We start from the raw sequence: 20,560 nt of genomic DNA, 5'->3' as shown, positions 1-20,560 counted from the left end.
CATTTTAAAAATGCAATCAGATTACTGCTTGCCATTTCTATGAAAATCAAAGTTGAAAAATGTTTGAATTGTAGGATGTTTATATCCATGCCTGCATGATGAAGATGTCTGTTCTTGAGTCTTTAACAGTAAGTAGGACAAGCTGCTGACAGACCTCAAGTGGCCTACCACTCATTCCTTCTGTTAATGTAACATAATACTTGACTTAATTCTGCAGGTTCTAGTCAATGGTAAATTGGACCTCTTTGCTTTGAGCCTGATGTGAGGCAGGGCAGCAAAGACTTCATGTGCAGAGCAGAACTGCTCACCTCATGACCAGGAACTGAGAGAAAGGGTAGAGTTGGAATCCCATACTCCCCTTTGGGAGCATGCCTCCAGTGACCTAAAGACCTCCTGTAGAGCTGAACCTCACAGGTCACAGCATTTCCCAAAAGTGCTGCCTTGGGGACTAAGGAGGGACATCCCAGCTCATTCTCAGGCAGTCTTTCCTATGGAGCACCTTCCAGTCTGTCCCCATTGGTGGTGAAGGACCTGCCCCCTTATTCCTAAGCCTATCTCTCCACAAGGATCCCAAATACTTTGATTGTTAATATGTCTTTCATTATATTGTGCTTGAAATTTTCATTCCAGGATTGCTAATAGTTGATACTGAGGTGTAGGCCACACCTCCTCCACTATTCCTGTCATGAGCAGTGGACTCTGCAGTGTGCTGAAAGGCACACAATTATGATCCACAACTAGACATGCAACTCCTTAAAATTCCTGAGGCTGGCTGTACTGTATCGCATTGCTTTGTGCATGAATGTAAAGATTGTTTTTCAGATGCCTAAAATTAATAGTTTTATGGAATAATTCTTAAAATTTTCACTTAAAAACATAAGTAGGTGTGGAAAATGTACAATGTATGTTGGAGCGGGGTCACAGTCACCCTTATGCAGGAACATGGGTATATGTGTTACATATAGCCAGATGTATCTACTACTCATCCCAGGACCAGAAGGGCTGGAGGTAAAATGGTTATCCTAAAATCGTGATTATCAGAGTTGGTCTTCAGAAGCAACGTAACTTTAGGCAGTCACTAATCATTATCCCTGCCACAGTGGATGCATATATCACAATAGGTTAAACACACACACAAAAAGTCTGGGTTAACTGATTGAAATACATGTTTTAACTTCCTTCATGCCTAAAAATAATTGACAGATGTTTAAAACTATTAATAGAAATTAATTCTTTATGAGATTTTTTGTAGTATCAATCAGTACTTGTCCATTTTACATTAACCCATGCTTTCCTTCAGTATTTGGGAAGTGTCTAGTATTGAAAATAACACAAAAAAATAATTGTGAAGATTTGTGTTCATTGGCTCATAAGTTTTATAACACAGTTATATAGCTAAATACCACATATGGTTTTCCAAACTTACTCATCAACTGTAATTAAATAAAAATGAAGTAAAACATCTGAAACTTGAATTGAATTAATTCATGAGTTGCCAATTTCTTAAGAGTGAACTGCATACAGTTTTTTTTGAGTTGTATCATACTGCCCTCTGCTGTTTGTACATAAAACATGGTGGGTCAGGAGACAGTGGTGTAGGGAACCTTCCCCTTGACTACAGTTCCCTTTCTTTAAAGAATTGTGCCATCTAGAGAAAATAAAATCCTCTTAACATATAAATAGGAAGGAGATATGGAGGGTACAGTGGAAATTTGGAAGGAGCAGGAACAAGCTGGTCAGAACTTTTTAAGGTAAAGAGGCTAGGAGGGCCTAGGCTAGTTGTCCCCAGGCTTGTGCTATGGTGTCACCGGGGAAGCTTGAAAAGTAGCCTACTAGTACCAGAGGTGAAGCTTTGGTTTTAAGGTTTTTGAGTCAAATGTGAATACAATCGCATCACAAGCCCACAGAAAGTATGGGGATTTTTTGAAAAATCAAGGACAACATAGGACCAGAGGGACTGGTTTTCTGAAAATCCCAGGCACATCTTTGTTTTGCTAAGAACACCCAAGAATGGGACACTTTAGGGTACACTCAAACTCATGAAATACTGGAGTTGAAACTCATCATCAGTTCAGAAATTATAAATGTACAGCCTAAGGCCGTGTATAGCTTTCAGATGAGTTAAGTCTATATAACAGTTTTAAAAACTTGAAATGAGTTGCCAACATTTAATTAGGAACATTCATTTGAAAATCTGTTGGACCTCCTTAAAAACCAGGAAATCTGACATCCTTGGACCTTGGCCACAGGCCAGCACTGCCAGCCTACTAACAACTAATGGGCACCTGGGAGTATTTCACTGTCCCCAGCAGCCTGACTGTAGTGGGCAGGGCTCAGGAACACAAGGACACAGAAACCCAAGCTCTTAGTAACGCTGGAAAAGTGAAACCACTTATTAAGAAGCAGTACCTGACAGACATTTTCTAGAAAAGGGACCTTTAGTGTAAACACACGTTAATTACATCCTTGATCCAGTGACAGTCTTTAAGACTGGCAAAAATTAAAACATGACCAATTTGGAAACCACTTGTCAAGTTCTTGTGCTCTCTGATAAGTTACCAAAGCAGCTTCAATCCTAAGAAGTGATCCTCTGAGAATTACTTTGGGACTCTTCGGAGTTCATTCATGAGCCAAAGGGCTCCACTGAGCAGAGCCAAGGAGCCTGATTGGTGTGTGGCAGCCAGAGGAGTTGGGACATACATAAGCAGAGTGCTAATGCCCAAGGTCACCTGTTTATAGAGGAAAGAAAACAAGAGGAAAAGCAGTAACCAAAAATGCAGACTGAAAACTACACAGACAGCCACATATACAAACCTCCATACTCCCATCAGCACATTCCAAGTTCATGTATTTCTTTAATTTCATAACCTAGTATACTGATAAAGATTGAATGGAATAAGCAAACCTAAACTTTTCAACTATCCTCTACTCCCTCCTTTTTTTTTTTTAAACACAGGATCTTATGCATAGGCTGGTGTAGAAATGGTGATTCTCCTACCTCAGCCTCTCAAGTGCTCAGATTACAGGCATGAACTACTGTGCTTAAAGTCTACCTTATTCCTGTTCTCTACATATAGTTATTGTTAGCAGTTCCTCTGCACTTAATACTTTTCATATATATGACTATTGAGATATAGTTTTATGCTGAAAAGATACTGTTCTGTCACCTTTTATTTTTTTAACTTAGGGAAGAAAAGTTAATTACAGTTTTGAGAAGTTTCATCATGGTGAGGAAAACATGGGAACAGGCAGTTAGGTGTTACATTTCCACATTAGCGAGGAGAAAACAGAGAGAGTGACCTCTAAACACCCTGTGGGGCTGGACTCATAAACCTCAAGGCCTACCCCCAGCAACACACTTCCTCCCCCAAGATCCTAAGTCCCAGAGGCTCCACAAGCCCAGGAGTAGTAAGAGGTTTAATCGCAAACATGAAGCTATGAGGGGCATTTTACACTGCAACTACCTCACAAGCCTTCTACTCTCAACAACACAATATTAACAATATGCATTTTTTTAAAAGGGAGAACATACTCTGAATGGATACATCATATGTTGGTACCCTCTTTTCCCTTCTTCCTAACCCCATTCTGCTGGGGACCCTCAGTGGGGTTGCTGGTATTACCCGTGGGGTTGTGGGTTATGCATTGTGGGAGCAGCAGTTGGTTACTGAGGGGAGAGTTTGCCTCTGGGTATGACATCCCAACCTGTGGCTCTTAAGTCTTTCTGCTCCCTCTTCTGCAAAATTTCCTGAGCCATGGTGGGTATGTTTTAAGTCTGCTTCAGTGAGGAGCTCTTAGGACTAGCCTTTTTCTTTTTAATTGTTGTATGTGGCATCCAGATATGCCATGCTATTTAACTACTTAAGTTGTCCCCAGTTTTCCACCATCACAATTATGAATTTCCTTATACATAGTTCTTAGTATATTAAAATATTTCTAGGGCAGACATGAATAGTTCTTGAAGGCCAAAGCACTATATATTTAACATTTTAAATGTTATTGCAAAATGCCCTCTTTATAAAAAGCTATTAGGCTTGACCTGGGCATAAAACAAGCACTTGGGAGGCAGAGGTAGGAGGAGCACCATGAGTTCAAGGCCATCCTGAGACTACATAGTGAATTCCAGGTCAGTCTGCACTAAAGTGAGACCCTACCTAAGAAAAAAAAAAAAAAAAGCTATTGGGCTGGAGGGGTGGCTTAGCAGTTAAGGCGCTTGCCTGCAAAACCAAAGGACCCAGGTTTCATTCTCCAGGACCCATGTTAAGTTAGATGCACAAGGTGCTGCATGTGTCTGGAGTTCGTTTGGTGTGCCCATTTTCTCTCTATTATATTGGAGCTGGAGAGATGGCTCAGTAGTTAAAGGTGCTTGCTTGCAAAGCACAACAGCATGGTTTGATTTTCCAATACCCACATAAACCCAGATGCACAAAGTGGCACATGCATTTGGAGTTGGTTTGCAATGCCAAGAGTTCCTGGTTCTCTTTCTATCTCTGGTTGCAGATAAATTAAAAATGTCTTTTTTAAGCTGTTATAGATTCATGCTGTCACCAAAAAGACATGAATGTATCCATTTTCCTATATCCATACTAATACCAATTGTTTTCCCTTTTTGCACTTCAATTTTTCCCAAAATGACAGTCAATGATTTCATTTGCTCTTCTCTGATCAGGATGCTTAAAAGCTGTCCATGTTTACTGGCCATCAGTCATTCCTCTTGTGACAGCAGTGTATCGATGGCCTTCATTTTCCTCATTATCAACATGTTTATTTATTTATTGAGAGAAAGGGACAGGAAGAAGCAGATAGAGAATGGGCACACCAGGGCCCCTAGCCACTGCAAGTGAACTCCAGACGCATGTGCCACCTTGTGCGTCTGGCTTCCGTGGGTTCTGGAGAATCAAACTTGGGTACTTAGGCTTTTCAGGCAAGCAACCTAACCACTAAGCCATTTCTCCAGACCCATTATCAATATTTTAATATACTATTATTTGCTTTCAGGACACTGTAAATCCACAAAGAAGGGCTTTATACCTGTGCATATGCCAAAGCCAGCAGGGTAGCTGCTGCCATCTTGGTTCTTCGAGGAAGGGGGATTCTTCGGGAGAGGAAATAGAGCACTGTAATGGCAGTGACGGAAGTGACTCCCTGTGGGGAACAAAGATTCTCATTATGCATGCTATGCTTTCACACACATTACATACCAGGAGGGTACTCTCCTGACTTCCATTCACCTTGTATATTTTCCTTCAGAAACCAATGACCATCATGAAAATTTTCTTATGCTGGTAATGGAGAATGCAGTTCTACTCTAGCTTCCTCCCTTAGCTTCTGCTTACAATTCAAGTGGCATTGTTACTCAGGGCCTCAGCTAAATGTGGGTGTACTGCTTTATGTACACTCACTCATTGATCTTACACATCCTCCAATGAGGTGTCCCTTAGGTGGGAGATTTAGGTTTCAAATAATTCCTTGAGGGGCTGGGGAAATGGATCAGTGGTTAAAGGCACTTGTTTGTAAAGCCTGTCAATCTTGGTTTGATTCCCTAGTACCCACATAAAAACAAATGCAAAAAGTAGCTCATATGTCTGAAGTTAATTTGCAGTAGCAAGAGGCCCTGGCAAACTCATTCTTTCTACTCACAATAAAATATATATATATATATAAATAAAGAGAGTAATTCCTTGAATCCTTAGCTTTCTAATCTGTATCTATACTAATCCTACTAATTCTCAAAGCAGCAGGATTGACCTTGGGAAATGATTTCCTGGGGTAAGGTAATGCTGCCAGCCCGTGTGAAAACCAAAAGTCTTATTTTTATTTCTAACCTTTCAGAATAAGAAATGAGGATTGGTAATAAGGTTCCTTTTCCCCATCCATTAACATCAGGGAGGATGGGTTTTGTTTGGTTGGTTTATCATTGTTGCTTGTTTTGTTCTGAGGCAAGGTTTATCTCTAGCCCAGGCTGATCTGGAACTCACTCTGCAGCTCAAGTTGGTGATGTTGCTGCAGCCTCCTGACAGCTATGATGGGCAGGGCTAGAGAGAATGTTTCTTGATCACATTTCTATATCTCAAACTCATGGTGAAGTTACTTCAGTCTGGCGAGTGCTGGGACAAAGGTGTGAGCCTGCCTAGGGAACATGTTTATCACATTTCCTTATCTCTTTCACTTCCTTTCCTTTTTCATAGGTGTCCACAATGGCAAATTCTGACTTTTTAACTTACGCTCAAGTAGTTTGGGGACTAAGCCTACGATGTAATGTCTCTAGCGGCTCCCTTAGGTGTCTGAGCCCCTCCTGGCCCTGCCCAGATGTATGCCCATCATCTCACACTAAACATGTTTCAACAGGATAGCATCCTCGATCCCTAGCTCTCAAATCACTCATGAGGTCCCTTCTCTGTTGGCCATGTTTCAAGCATCCTGCAGAAGCAACTCAAGAATCTCCTTTATCTTTCTCTGACTTTATTCCTAGCAGCCCATGTGTACTCTCTGCTCTTAAACCTCTCTGATTCACTAGTCAAGTCATCTCCCACCACGCAGCCACGTTCCCTGTCACTGCTTTGCCTCTGCCATACCAGTTCATCCCACCCAGGCTCCCAAGCCAGTCATAATATGGCCCAAATACTGTGATGCCGATTATTTAAATACACAGAAATTACTGATGAGAAGCACTTGCTCTCTGACAGCCACGTGTTCAGGAACAGGTCTCTGCTCTTTCTTCTTTACTTCATTTCTACTGATATGACTGCTAGGTATTCTGACTGAAAGAGTTTACACCTGCCAGGTTGTGAAAGGCTTATTTGAGCTTTAAGAAGGTAGGCCAATCCTAAAAGCTAGAATTTAAGTGTAATGATGACAGAAACATTAGGTAAGAGTACTGCTCTAAAAATTTCTTCTGAAAAGACAAATCAAGTTGCTGTCCCACTTCCTGGCTGCTGTTCTCAGTGCCTCACTGACATGCCCAACACCTATGCAAGGCTCCCTGTGCCCTGCAGTGGAAACCTCCAGCCACACTTACCAGAATCCGGTGATCAAACTGCACCATGGTAGGATTCTCAAAAACATTCTTCAAGATGGGGGAAAAAGTAAAGAGGTCCTCTGGGATCCAAGATTCTCCCATTTTGGGGAAGGAGTTGTAAACAAGCCCAGCATCCAGCCCTGCCACAAAAGCTCCTGTATGCCAAGGTAAATGGGACTTATTAACATGAAGAGACCAAATATTGACTCTGAATACAGAAGAGTGTATTATGGGCTGGAGAGATGGCTTAGCGGTTAAGCGCTTACCTGTGAAGCCTAAGAACCCTGGTTTGAGGCTCGATTCCCCAGGACCACGTTAGCTATATGCACAAGGGGGTGCACATGTCTAGAGTTCGTTTGCAGTGCCTGGAGGCCCTGGTACGCCCATTCTCTCTCTATCTCCATCTGCCTCTTTCTCTCTGTCACTCTCAAATAAATAAATAAAAACGAACAAATTTTTTTTAAAGTGTATTATCCTAGCATTAGACAAGGGACTAGTTAGAGAATAGAAAGGTTCACACTAGGGTTCTCATCTTCATGGGAACCTCCACAGTAAGTCTTCTTCCCACACCAATCCTATCCCAAGGTTCTTGCATGTCTGTCCTAGAAACTAAGAGCTCTGAAGAGAGACACATTAGTCTGGAAAAAGTCCTTTCCTTTCTTTTTTATTTTTAAAAAAGATTTATTTATTTGAGAGTGACAGAAAAAGGCAGAGAGAGATAATGGGCACACCAGGGCCTCTAGCTACTGAAAACGAACTCCAGACACATGTGCCACCTTGTGCATCTGACTTACGTGGGTACTGGGGAATTGAGCCTCAAACTGGGGTCCTTAGGCTTTCCAGGCAGGCGCTTAACCACTAAGCCATCTCTCCAGCCTGAAAAAAATCCTTAAAAAATTTTTTTGTTTTGTTTATTTTTATTTATTTATTTGAGAGTGACAGACAGAGAAAGAGGCAGAGAGAGGGGGGGGGAAGGGAAGGAGGGAGGGAGGGAGGGAGGGACAGAGAGAGAGAGGAGAGTGGGTGTGCCAGGGCTTCTAGCCACTGCAAATGAACTCCAGATGCATGTGCCCCCTTGTGGATCTGGCTAACGTGGGTCCTGGGGAATCGAGCCTTGATCTGGGGTCCTTAGGCTTCACAGGCAAGCGCTTAACCGCTAAGCCATCTCTCCAGCCCAAAAATCCTTTCTTGATTATGAAGCTGTCCCTGGCCCTCACTAAGTATTGCTAATCTATTTTGGAACTACAGGGCTATTCCTCCTTTCCTCAGGTTTCTGCTCAAATGTTACCTTCCTAAAGGGACTTAACCCAATTATCTAACATAAATGGCACTCTTCTACCCAACTCTCTCCTTCTCCCCATTCTGCTTTGGTTTTCTTTTTAGCATCAATACCATGGGACACAGGGTTTTACTGTGTATTACCTGTCACCCCCAAGTGCTCAAATTAGGGAAAAAATTCTCAAATGTATAAAGTACATCTTGGCTAAGCACATAAAGAAAGCATGTATAATTTTGTCATGGAAGATGAGGAAGACAAAAACAACAATAAACAAAACCCTGACAAAACAGAAGAGGGGGGCTGGAGGGATGGCTTAACAGTTAAGGTGTTTGCCTGCAAAGCCGAAGGACTCAGGTTTGATTCCCCAGGACCCACGTTAGCCAGATGCACAAGGGGTCACACACATCTGCAGTTTGTATTGGCTGGAGGCCCTGGCACACCCATATTCTTTCCCTCCCTCCCTCCCTCTCCCCCCCCCCCGTCAAATAAATAAAAATAAAGATTTAAAAGAAAAAAAAACAGAAGAGGGACTAGCTGGAAGGAAGGGCTCAGTGGAGGGGGATTCAGGAGGGAGACAAATGAAAGTAATGGAAAGGGATTATGATCATAATACAGATTATGAAAACTGTCAAGAAAAAAGCTTAAAAGAAGCATGTGTGAACTAGTGGATGACCCATTATTTATGAACAAAGAATGCTCCAAAAAAAGGTAGATCACATTATTTTTGTAAATTCCACTGATCAAATCAAAATTTATACTCATACAAAAAAAGAAAAGGGTAAGGTAGACTACTGGCTTGATTCAGTATTATTTTCATTCCCAAGCAGTGCTGCCCAGTAGAAATTACAATAATGGCAGTATTATATAGATGTTCCATGCAATATAATAGCCATGCCTGTTGAGCACTTAAAATGTGGCTAGTGTGACTGAAGAACAAAACTCTCGGTTATCCACATGGGGCTTCTAATTCCTAAAGTAGTGCTATTTTAGTGAGAGAGGTCAAGGTGAAGGCATGATTTCAAGAAAAAATCTGATCTCTCTGCCCCAATGAATTCTCCATCTATGAGAGCAGGCCATTTGTCTGACCCATTCTGGTTTAATGTAGTAAAAATGTTTATATAATTCTGACAGCTAACACACGCCTTTGCTATATACTAGGTAATGTTCTGAGCACTATTCACATATTACTTACATTAGAGTCATCATCTCCATTTTACATGAGGTCATAGAAGCCCAGAGAAGTGTCACAGCTTGACAACTATAAACTTTCCAGGGCTTGCAGTTCCCAGGTGAATCCAGGATTGAACCTGGAAGGTCTGAATCTAGTCAGGTGTTCAGCAGTTTTGTTCACCTGAGTAGAAGTAGGATTTTTGGAAAGCAGGGAGGGAGAGAAGAAAGTAAAGGTAGTAGGTGTGAGGGAGACAAGTATGAAAGGGAAGCATGAAGAGGCAGGAGGAAAGAAGAGAGCATCAGGCAAGAGATTGCAGCTGAAAGTAGAATGAAAGACAAAGCCTACCTGAGAGAGCTGTGATGAACACTAGACCTGCCGTTCCACCAGCAAATCGTCTTAACCACAGGAGTTGGCGTGTCTCAGGCAACTAAATAAGAAAAGAAATCATTCAGATAAGCTGTTTTGCCAGAACAATGAGAAGCAGCAAGATCTCCAAATGAAACCAAACCAAACAATTTAAGGTCATATCTTCTCTGACCTCTAATGCAGGCTAAGTACACTCAACACTCTTCTGACATATATCACATCCCATTGCAATTATGCATTTACTATGTCTTCCCTGTTATCATGAGCATTTTGTGAGGGCAGGAGCTGTCATCTGTCTTTCTGGCAACAGGAATCCTAGTATTTGTCATGAAGACACGCAAGCTTATACTGTCAACAACTGGATGACTTAACAATTGATATAAAGTCATCAATAACAGTAAAGAGTATTTGTGCATGGGTCTGAGTGTGTGAGTATGTATGTTATAGGAGTGAAAAGATTACAAGGATTGAAAAGAAAGAGTGTATTGTCAGGAAGTAGGAATGATAGACTCTGGCAATTTATTTTTAGAATTCTCTTTTGAAAGTTAGAGAAACAGGAACCACAGGTATAAAATGTCTACTCTGAAAAAAAGGTCAGGTGAGGCAGCACAAACCTTTAATCCCAGTACTCAAGAGATCAAGATAGGAGGATCTCCGTGAGTTTGAGGCCAGCCTAAGACTACACAGTAAATTCCAGGTCAGCTTGGGCAAAGGAAGTCATAATCTTGCTTTTAAATCAAAGTATAACATGTAAAAAATTCTTATTTTCATAAAAGAAAATCAACCAACAGAAAAAAATTCTTTAGAAAAAAAATCACTACTGTTCAATACAATGTTAGGTTTGAATGCTAGGTTCCCATTTAACACAAAAAAGGCTCTAGTACACCAGCAAGAGTTAAGATATAGTTCTTGCCCTGGTCTTTCTTGCCTTGCCAATCACCATCCTTTCTGAGAGTTCCAATCAAAGTAGCTCTTATGGTTGGCACAACTTACTTTCCCCCTAAACTTTTCATTTTTGCCTTACCTTCCTCATTAGATAATGTTGACAAGATATTAAGCTCCTACATATACTAGTAATTCCACTTCTAGATACTTATCAAAAAGAACTGAAACTAGGACTTCAAAGAAATAGCTACACAACTTCTATTCACAGTGCCTTATTCATAACAGCCAAAATGTGGAAGTAACCAAAATATTTACTGATGGGGACAAGTGTGGGATATGCATACAATGGGGTATTAGTCTTAAAAAATTCTGACACATGCAACATATAACATGGGTAGACATGGGGGACATGAAATCATGAAATAAGTCAGGCACATACAAGGAATACTGGATCATTCCACTTACATGAGGAAACTACAGCAAGTTTAGAGAGAGAGGACATAGGTTAGGGTTGCCAGGGGCCCATGGCAGATAAAGAATGGGGAGTTGTTGAATGGTTAGGAAGACATTCTGGTACTGTTATATAATATTGTGAGTCTATACTTAAGCTCAGTGGTAGAACATTTGCTTAACAAATACAAGACCCTGGATTAGTCTATCTCCAACACATTAAAACAAATAAAATACATTAAGCTTTATTTTTGCACAGTGAAAAACAGTTCAAGTCCTATGACAATGTTCTTTATATGAACTGCTCCAGCTCAACAAAATAATTGTACCTTTTTACTATGGAGTCCAAAATTATTCAAAATCCCAGAATTAAATGTTTCTCTAAATCTTGGTGCTATGTAGTTTCTGCAAATTGAAGATGTTACTTTAAGGTAATTGCAATTCTGACCCACAACTTGACTTCTCTGCCTCTGTCAGCATGTGTGCAGATGTGGATACAATCCAGCCATCTTTACCTTGTGCTGAGGGAGCAGCAGTGAGAGTGAGGTCCACAGGCTGGCACAATAAAGAACAAGAGCTGATCCCAGATGGGCAGCGAGGCGATACTGACTGACCCGAGGGATGTCATAGGACTCTGGTTTTTCTTCTAATCCACTCTTAACCATATACCACCCTAAGAGACCCTAGAATCAAAACAAGAAGAGGCAAATAAAAGAAGGTCAAAACTGTTTGGTTATACTGAAGAAGTACATTATCAGTAATATGCCCTACCCTGACCTATCCCCGGGGTTCAACAATCGTGATATAAATTCATTAGCAGCACCTAGCACCACACAGACATGTTTTGCTGAAGCACAGTCCAAATGTAGAAAAGAGATCAAAAGTTTATCTGCATACAGTACCTTACAAATACTTGGTATCATTTAGCATAATGTAAACCAGCCAGGTGTGGTAGCACACACCTTTAATCCCAGCATGTGGGAGGCAGAGGCAGGAAGATTGCCTCAAACTCATAGACTACATAGTGAATCCCAGGTCAGCCTGGGCTAGAGTGAGACCCTATCGCGAAAAAAAAAATATATGTAAACCAGTGAAATGTAAGAGTTTAGTCTTTAAAACCCAGATTACAGCTGGGGAAGGGGCGGCTGGCGCCATGTCGGGCCGCGAAGGTGGCAAGAAAAAGCCCCTGAAACAGCCCAAGAAGCAGACCAAGGAGATGGATGAGGAGGATAAGGCTTTCAAGCAGAAACAGAAGGAGGAACAGAAGAAACTCGAGGAGCTGAAAGCGAAGGCCGCGGGGAAGGGACCCCTAGCCACAGGTGGAATTAAGAAATCTGGCAAAAAGTAAGCTGTTCCATAGTCCTGAGAACATGGTACCCCTTATTCATTCCTATTTAAACATCTGGATTTCCTGTCATTGTTAACATCTTTTGCCACCTGTAACTAGAATGAAGTGTTGTCTTGGGGTCTGGTGTACATTACAATAAACTTTTGTAAAAAACAAAAACAAAAACAAAAACAAAACACCTAGATTACATGCTTTGGAAAAGCCCAATAAAGGTACCTGTTTATGGGCTGGAGAGATGGCTTAGCGGTTAAGCGCTTGCCTGTGAAGCCTAAGGAGCCCAGTTCGAGGCTCGGTTCCCCAGGTCCCAGGTTAGCCAGATGCACAAGGGGGCGCACGCGTCTGGAGTTTGTTTGCAGAGACTGGAAGCCCTGGCACGCCCATTCTCCTCTCTTTCCCTCTATCTGTCTTTCTCTCTGTGTCTGTCGCGCTCAAATAAATAAATTAAAAAAAAATAAAGGTACCTGTTTAAAAACAATTACTATCAATGGGCTGGAGAGATGGTTTAGTGATTAAGGCACTTGCCTGTGAAGCCTAAGGACGTAGGTTTGACTCCCCAGAACCCATATAAGTCAGATGCACATGGTGGTGCATGCATCTGGAGTTCATTTGCAGTGGCTGGAGGCTCTGACATGCCCATTATCTCTCCCCCACCCTTTATCTCGAATACATAAATAAAAATATATTAAAAAACAATAACTATCAAGATAGGTGGCATAAGACAATTACAAAATATTCTGGGGGAAATCATATAAATTTCTAAAGCTTTGTCTCTAGATAGCTTTGCAAAAATATTTGTTTCTACTTTTTAGAAAAATGGAATTGGAACACATCATATTCTCTGATTCTGTGCGTCAGCTGGCTTTTTCAATTAGCCAAGTTCTATTCCAATCATATCAGGTATGAATGACTCAGCCACTTCACCCTTACCCTTTCAATCCAGTAAATCAGACCAAAAGAGATGAGATTCTCCTATTTCTGAAAAAATACTCCTCAGGTATTTTTTGGGACACTTCTTTCCCCTTTCAAGATCAGCATGCCTACTTTCCTTGACTTTGCTTGCATGAGACACAAGATGAAGGCAGTTCCCTTCATAGCCCTTCCTGACATCTTAAATTTCTTCCTTCTAGGGAGTTAGTGTTCATTCCCAAAATATTAACTGTATTTGTTCCAGCTCTTTCTTGAATTACTACTGGACTTCTACTAGCTCCTAATTCTCCACTGTTCTTAGTGCTTCTTTGACCTGTAGTGGCCCATCTTCTTCCACTTCTAAGTTAAACCAATTACCTAGCCTTTTCCTGATCCAATTTTGGTGATGTTTCTTTGATGTTTTGATACTCTTAGGACACTTATACTTTGACCTAAATACTCATTTGTGTCTTCTCTTAAAGACTGTTTCTTAGCTCTTAGTGTATACCTTTAAACTATGTGAATCTTTCAAGCTTTTTTCCTAAGAGAAATTTAACTTACAGGATTTTAAATACAAATTATATGGGAGTATCAGCTATAGCTGTATCCCCAATTCCTTCATCTTAGAAAATATTTCTCTTTTCTGAAGAGCTTTCCTATTATTCTGTGTAGCTATTCTAGAAAAAGGATCACTTTCCTGTATTGCATGCAAGTTAGAAAAATGGAACAGACGCTTGGGACATGGATCAGTGGTTAAACGGACTTACTCCACATGCCTGCACACTGCAGTTTGCATTTCTAACACCCGTGTAAAAGCCAGATGTAAAGTGACACATATATAATGTGTGTACAAGGTAGAGTACGCATTCTCTCAAATGGGACAGGGGAGAGAACTGAGGAGAAGCTTGATAGGGCAATAAACTGTACTTAATGGAGCACAAGAAAATACTTACTGAGTGCTGATTCTAGACACTCTACTAAATACTTTACATGTATTATCTTGTTTAATATCTAAACAACCCTAAATGATAGGCACTATGATAATCTTTACTTAACAGATAAGGAAACTGTAGCTTTCAAGAGTCAGGTAGCTTCCCCTACTAAGTGGTAGAGCTGAGGCTTTGAATCCAAAGCTAGACACTAAAATGCTTGCTTCTACCCACTGTGTCGTAGTGCCTCCTTCAAAATCATGCTAACTAGGAAATTTCTTGGAGCATCTCTAGTTCCCCAACCTGAATAAGTCATACCTGGAAACAGACTAAGCCACAGAGGGCAAGAACACGTCCTTTCATGCCACGGCTGAGCCAACCCTTTCTCCAGAAGTAGGCACCGGGCAGGATGTATGCAAGGCCTACAATGCGACCCCACATTCGGTGTGAATATTCCATGTACCAGATGAACTTGAATTCTGCCAGTGTCATATCATGATTCAAGCTGGATGAAATGGGAAGTAAAAATGAAGAAAGAGAAAACTTCTGTCAGTTTTTACTTACTTACAGAATGCATAACATTCTCATTCTTGCAGCTCGGTAGGTCTGCCTTCTTCATCTGCAACCTCAGGATAACTTGGGATTTAGATGTTATATGTTACATTGGGCCTCACTAATATAGATGAACCAAGAACAACAAATAAAGAAATCAGGTCTGGGGAGACAGGATAGTAGGTAAAGTATTTGCCATGAAAGCATGAGGACCTGGATTCAGATCTCCAGAATTGTCTAGGGCAGTGGAGATTGGGGCTCACTGGCTAGCTCACCTGGATGAATGGTGAGTTCCAGGCTCTATTAAATAATAAAGTGACTAAGGAAGAGGTCTGGCATCAACCTCTGGCTTACACACACACACACACACACACACACACACACACACACACGTATACCTACACACCCATGTGCACCAAATGCATTCAAACATGCTTGCACACATAAACATACACCACAAACACATAAACACATAAATAAAAAATAAATATGAGCCAATTGTGGTAGTGCATGCCTTTAACCCCCACACTAGCAAGTCTGAAGTAGGAGGATCACTGTGAATTCGAAGCCAACCTGGACTATAGGATGAGTTCTAGGTTAGGCTAGGTAAGAGTAAGACCTTGCCTTCCCTAAAGCTAACAAAATTTAACCATTGTAAGGGATTTACAGAAGCAAAAGACTGAATAAGATTTTTGTTGTTGTTGTTTTCTTGAGGTAGGGTCTCACTCTAGTTTAGGCTGACCTGAAATTCATTATGTAGTCTCAGGGTGGCCTCGAACTCATGATGATCCTTCTACCTCTGCCTCCTGAGTGCTGGCATTAAAGATGTGTGCCACCACACCCTGCTTATATAAGATTTTTACTGGATTTTTTTTTCCTAACACTTACATTTTAAATTCTGGAAACTGCTGGTATTTTTGGAATTCTGCTTCCCATTCCTCTTGGCTTGTGGGTGGTTTCATCTCCCTTATTAAATGCCAATCTACCATCGAGAGGCCAGACTCTGTCAACCTTAGGATAGGAAATAAATTTGTTAGTGTATGATTCTGGATTATTCATAGGGAGTTTATAACAAGTGGAACTGAGCTTAATCCACTAAAGATAATACATCATTTCATTATGCCCTTTTGATATTTTCTCTTTTACCACCAGAATTCACACACACACACATACATACACACACACACACACACACACACACACACACACACACGGCTGCCAATAGGCACAAATTTCCCTTTTTTTCCATGCTGAAGATTGAATTTAAATTATTTTTTAATATATATATTTTATATTAACAACTTCTATACTTACAGACAACCAACCATGGTATTTCCCTCTCATCCCCTGCTTTCCCACTTTCTCCTTCATAACTCTGCTCTCCATCTTATCCCCCTCTCTCTATGAGTCTCTCTTTTAATTTGATGTCATCATCTTTTTCTGAATCTAAGTTCTTGCATGTGCTTCACTTTACTACTGAGGTTCATTCCCAGCCCTTGTTTCTTTACCCTCTAATTCTCTCAGTCCTTGGATTCTATCCTCCCTCCTTATTGTTTGTTCATTGATTGATGGTCTGGTTGGTTGGTTGACTCAGACAGGATCTCCCATGTAGCCCAGATTGGCCTTGAATTTACACCTCCTGAGTGATGAGAGTACAGGTATGTGCCACTACACTTACTTTCCACTTAATTCTTTTTTTAATTTTTTCTGTTTATTTTATTTATTTATTTGAGAGCGACAGACAGAGAAAGAGGCAGAGAGAGAGAGAGACAGAGAGACAAAGAGAGAGAATGGGCGTGCCAGGGCCTCCAGGCACTGCAAACGAACTCTAGATGCATGTGCCACCTTGTGCATCTGGCTAACTTGGGACCTGGGGAATGGAGACTCGAACCGGGGTCCTTAGGCTTCACAGGCAAGCGCTTAACTGCTAAGCCATCTCTCTAGCCCTCCACTTAATTCTTTAACTAGCATTCCTTGCAGACAAAATCAACCTTTTAAATCAAAGAAATGTATACTAAATGCATAATTAACATTCTTATATTTTGGTGCTGGGGATTAAATTAGGGCATTGTACACACTAAACATATGCTTTACTACTAATCTATAACATCAGCTACCAGTGTTCTTTACACAGGGAGAAGGGATTTGTTACAGGGTTAGGTTCTGTGAAAGAGAATAATACAAATTTGTTACAATTTCCCCTCACTACCTATATAATACATTCAGTGTTTTGACATGAGGGCACAGTGAATATGTAGATAATCTGAAAAACACACATTTCATGAAAACTAGAAAATATTTTCACCCAAAAGGATCAGGATTCCTAAGGCAAAAATTTTTTGCTGGAGCAAAAAATGTACAAGATAAGCCTGAAACACCTTATCATACCAGAAGACAAAGAAACTATTAAAAGATGTTATTAAAAAGATGCTGGAGGGCTGGGGAGATGGCCTGGAGATTAAAGGCACTTGCTTGCAAAGCCTGACAGCCTGGATTTGATTCCCACTTTGCAGGTACAGCTAGATATACAAAGTGGCACATGTATCTGGAGTTCATTTGCAGTGCAGAAGGCCTTGATGCACCCAATCAGTCTCCCCCCACCCCCATCACTCTTTCTTTCTCACATAAGCAAACAAACAAACATTTTTAAAAAAATAAATGCTGGAATTAATTTCAAAAGATTCCTACTGACTGAGATGGGACAACTTAACCAAACCATCAGAACTATCATCACAGTGGCCTAAGGCATATCAAATGTTTAAACTGATGAGTTCATAATGCAAGTTCAAAAACTCAAATGCTTTATTTGTAACCTTTTAGAGCATCTTGGGAACAAATTTATTATCTTGAAAATTGGTAAATAAATGGAAGAAAATCAAGCATCTTGCTTTCCTACAAAAACTATACCTCGGGGTAACAAAACTGCTGATAAGGGACAGTAGCTCTTTGCAGTTGAGCTAAAAAATTATAATTTTGCAACTCTAATGAAATAACAGATCTAGGCAGCAGTAACCAATGCCTGTTGAAATCTCAGACACTAAATATTCAGGAATGATTTCATCGCCTATGTGAAGTATTTTTTTGCCCACTTATGCCCCTAATCAAGCAACAACTGCCCATTTATAGGACATATAGGGGACAAAGAGACAAGTTGACATCTCTAGATATACAGCCAGCAAAATACAGGCTGGGGGGTAACCACAGGACAAACAACTTGGGTTTCTTCAGCAACAAAAAAGCTGCAAAGGGGGAGGGAACGAGATTAAGTCTATAAAGTCTGTTTGTAGATTTAAAGAGAACCTAAAAGACATATGAAGCAACTGTGATATATGAAACTCATTTGGGTTTAATTTAAACAAATTGCAAAAAAAACCTCTGAGGTAAATCTGAACACTGGTTTGGAGGTAAAATATATAAAAAACCACGCACCAGCTACCACTTAAGGCTCAAATCCATCTTTAGGATGGGTTCTTACTAATAAAGCACTAACCTGTTCTTAGGGCAACCCATCAGACATGCCCCACTGTTAAGGTGTCAGTTTCTCCATCTGTAAAATGACTGTAAAATAAACTTCCTTTCTCCTACTGACACCTGACTCACCAAGAGCCACTCACTCACCTGGTAACTCCTCCAAGAATTACGGCTCCAGCTACTGTTCCACTGCACACCAGCAGCCATTGGCCCACTGCCCGCTCAGCTGCCTTTGAAGGAAGGGACACTGTACCTCTACCAGACTGCAATGCCATGTCCGTGATGGTGCTGTATTGCCCTGACCTCAGAGGCCGCCTGCCAACATAGCTGCAACCACACTGAGGATCAAAGCAGAAAGTTACAACTGAAGGAAAAGGAAAGATGCCACCCGCACACTCCCAATCTGACTGGAGCCAAGTGCCCCGCGCATCTGCATTTCCATAGCTACTGCTCCAGTAAATCATCATCATCACTTTTCTGGAGTACATGGAGCTTTGTTGCAGTGACCTTCTTGTTGGGACAAAACACATGACCAGAAGCAGCTTAGGAAGGAAAGGGTTTATTTCTGCTTACAGTTTCAAGGGAAGTTTCATCAAGGGGGCAAAAGCATGACAGGCCTGAGCAAGATGTCTGGGTCACATCTTCACATCAAAAGAAAGAAGTCTGAGTGAGCTAGCTAGTAAACACCCAGTAGGGGTGGACTAATTATCCTTAAAGGTCCTCTCCCTGGGACTTAACTCCTCTAGCAAGAGTCCACCCTCAAAGGCTCTACACCATCACTTTCTCAGATTGCCTGATGGGGACCAAGGACTTAAACCCCACAGGCTATGAAGGCCATTTCATTCAAACCACCACAAGCTTCCAACTGAGTTTCTTGCCCCACCCCAATCAATGTCCACATAAGTTTCTATTCTTTTTATGTTCCTCCAGACTTCACTGTCCACCTATATGGGGATTGTTTTCTTTTTCATTTGGTTCTTTTTTTTGTTTGTTGTTTTTTTTTTTGTTTTTCCAGGTAGGGTTTCACTCTAGTCCAGGCTGACCTGGAATTCACTATGTAGTCTCAGGGTGGCCTCGAACTCACAGCGATCCTCCTACCTCTGCTTCGCGAGTGCTGGGATTAAAGGCGTGCTCCACCAAGCCTTGGCTCTTTTAAATGAATCTCTCCTTTCCCTCCTCACCTATACCTAACACTTCCTGCAGTATATGTTGTCACTTTTTCTGTAATTTGTTCCCAAACCTTCTCACAGGTCACTCCCACACCACACAGCACCTCCGCTAAAACAGCCCTTAGTAACTGTCATGTAACTTCAGGTCCAGGCTGTATGTGTCACTCTCTGAGCTCTGGGGGGCACTGTCTGATCAACCTTGCTGGGTCCCTTTGTTCTAGCACTGCTCCCTTACATAACAAGTCCTAAGGAAGATTTAACTAACAATGAATGAAGTGTGACTTCCTCCAGGGCAGGACTCTTGTTGGCAATTTTCTTTCTCTCCTTAGTTCCTAATGCGTAACAATCATCTAATAATTACTACATAAGAAATTATACCATCTCTTTTGGCTTTATTCCTGAATAAAAAAGGTCTTAAATTAAGCTCTAATTTTTTTTCCTCTGTAGAATGGAGTTATACAGTAGTTCCTGAATTTTTTTTTTTTTGCCATGTGCTAAAAGCTTGATGTATGCTAAATTATTTGATCGTCACAAGAACGCTGTGAAAGTAGGTGCTGTTATCCCCATTTCACAGATAAGGAAAGCAAAGCACAGAAAGGCTAAGTGACTTGGCCAGCAGCACACAGCAGCAAGCAGTATTTCTGGGACCGAATTCTGGATTTCTGGCCACAAGGAAACAATGCTGTGAGATTTACATCTTCGGTATCTTGGCCTTTTCTCCCCAGCCTCGCATCCGTGATCGGAGTCGGCCGGGGGTGATGATACCTGTGCTCTGGGCGCCGCCCTGGGAACCAGGAATCCTGCACACCGGCTCCCTACCAAGGCCTTCAAGGGCGGAAGGAGCAACCGTCGCATACCGACACGGTGCACCGCCGCCGCGGGAAAATCGCACCGAGCTGCTGACAGCTTCCTCGGCTCCTGAGGGCAGAAGCACTTCCGAGTCAGGCCGCGCAAGGGCCTCCTCCGCGGGAGGCTGGCGACCGCGCATGCGTCTGCGCCTCCGCCGCGCGGGGGCT

The 20,560-nt window shown here is 41.5% G+C and overlaps 2 protein-coding genes across 3 annotated transcripts; one reads left to right on the top strand and one right to left on the bottom strand.

Moving 5' to 3' along the window:
* Positions 1-1,216: 1,216 nt before the first annotated feature.
* On the bottom strand, positions 1,217-20,523 carry LOC101601386 (cytochrome c oxidase assembly protein COX15 homolog). Of its 2 annotated transcripts, none has more exons than XM_045153469.1 (9): positions 20,402-20,523; positions 18,523-18,713; positions 15,793-15,915; positions 14,671-14,857; positions 11,685-11,852; positions 9,814-9,895; positions 7,019-7,173; positions 5,032-5,145; positions 1,217-2,729 (listed from the first exon to the last, which is right to left on the bottom strand). In XM_045153469.1, the coding sequence occupies exons 2-9, from the start codon at positions 18,648-18,650 to the stop codon at positions 2,598-2,600; spliced, it is 1,089 nt and encodes a 362-aa protein (XP_045009404.1). In that variant the 5' UTR covers positions 18,651-18,713; positions 20,402-20,523; the 3' UTR covers positions 1,217-2,597. The 2 variants fall into 2 exon arrangements, with proteins under 2 accessions (XP_045009404.1, XP_045009400.1); XM_045153465.1 differs by having other exon boundaries at positions 20,310-20,515.
* On the top strand, positions 12,306-12,535 carry LOC123461695 (translation machinery-associated protein 7). The gene has a single exon (XM_045153473.1). It carries the CDS (start codon positions 12,323-12,325, stop codon positions 12,515-12,517), a length of 195 nt encoding a protein of 64 aa, XP_045009408.1. The 5' UTR covers positions 12,306-12,322; the 3' UTR covers positions 12,518-12,535.
* Positions 20,524-20,560: the final 37 nt, after the last annotated feature.

Source organism: Jaculus jaculus, chromosome 1, assembly GCF_020740685.1.
Source record: "Jaculus jaculus isolate mJacJac1 chromosome 1, mJacJac1.mat.Y.cur, whole genome shotgun sequence".
Classification (NCBI taxonomy): domain Eukaryota; kingdom Metazoa; phylum Chordata; class Mammalia; order Rodentia; family Dipodidae; genus Jaculus; species Jaculus jaculus.
Note: the sequence above shows the minus strand (reverse complement) of the source record. Positions and strands in the feature narration are given on the sequence as shown.

Excerpts from the sequence above, each read along its gene's own strand:
- LOC123461695 (XM_045153473.1), top strand. The coding sequence starts at position 12,323 with ATGTCGGGCCGCGAAGGTGGCAAGAAAAAGCCCCTGAAACAGCCCAAG.
- LOC101601386 (XM_045153465.1), bottom strand. The coding sequence starts at position 20,399 with ATGCGACGGTTGCTCCTTCCGCCCTTGAAGGCCTTGGTAGGGAGCCGG. Across the intron at positions 7,174-9,813 it reads GTTCATCACAGCTCTCTCAG|GAGCTTTTGTGGCAGGGCTG; the intron begins GTAGGCTTTGTC and ends CTTGGCATACAG. Across the intron at positions 2,730-5,031 it reads TGGCTTTGGCATATGCACAG|GTGACCTTGGGCATTAGCAC; the intron begins GTATAAAGCCCT and ends CTCTATAAACAG.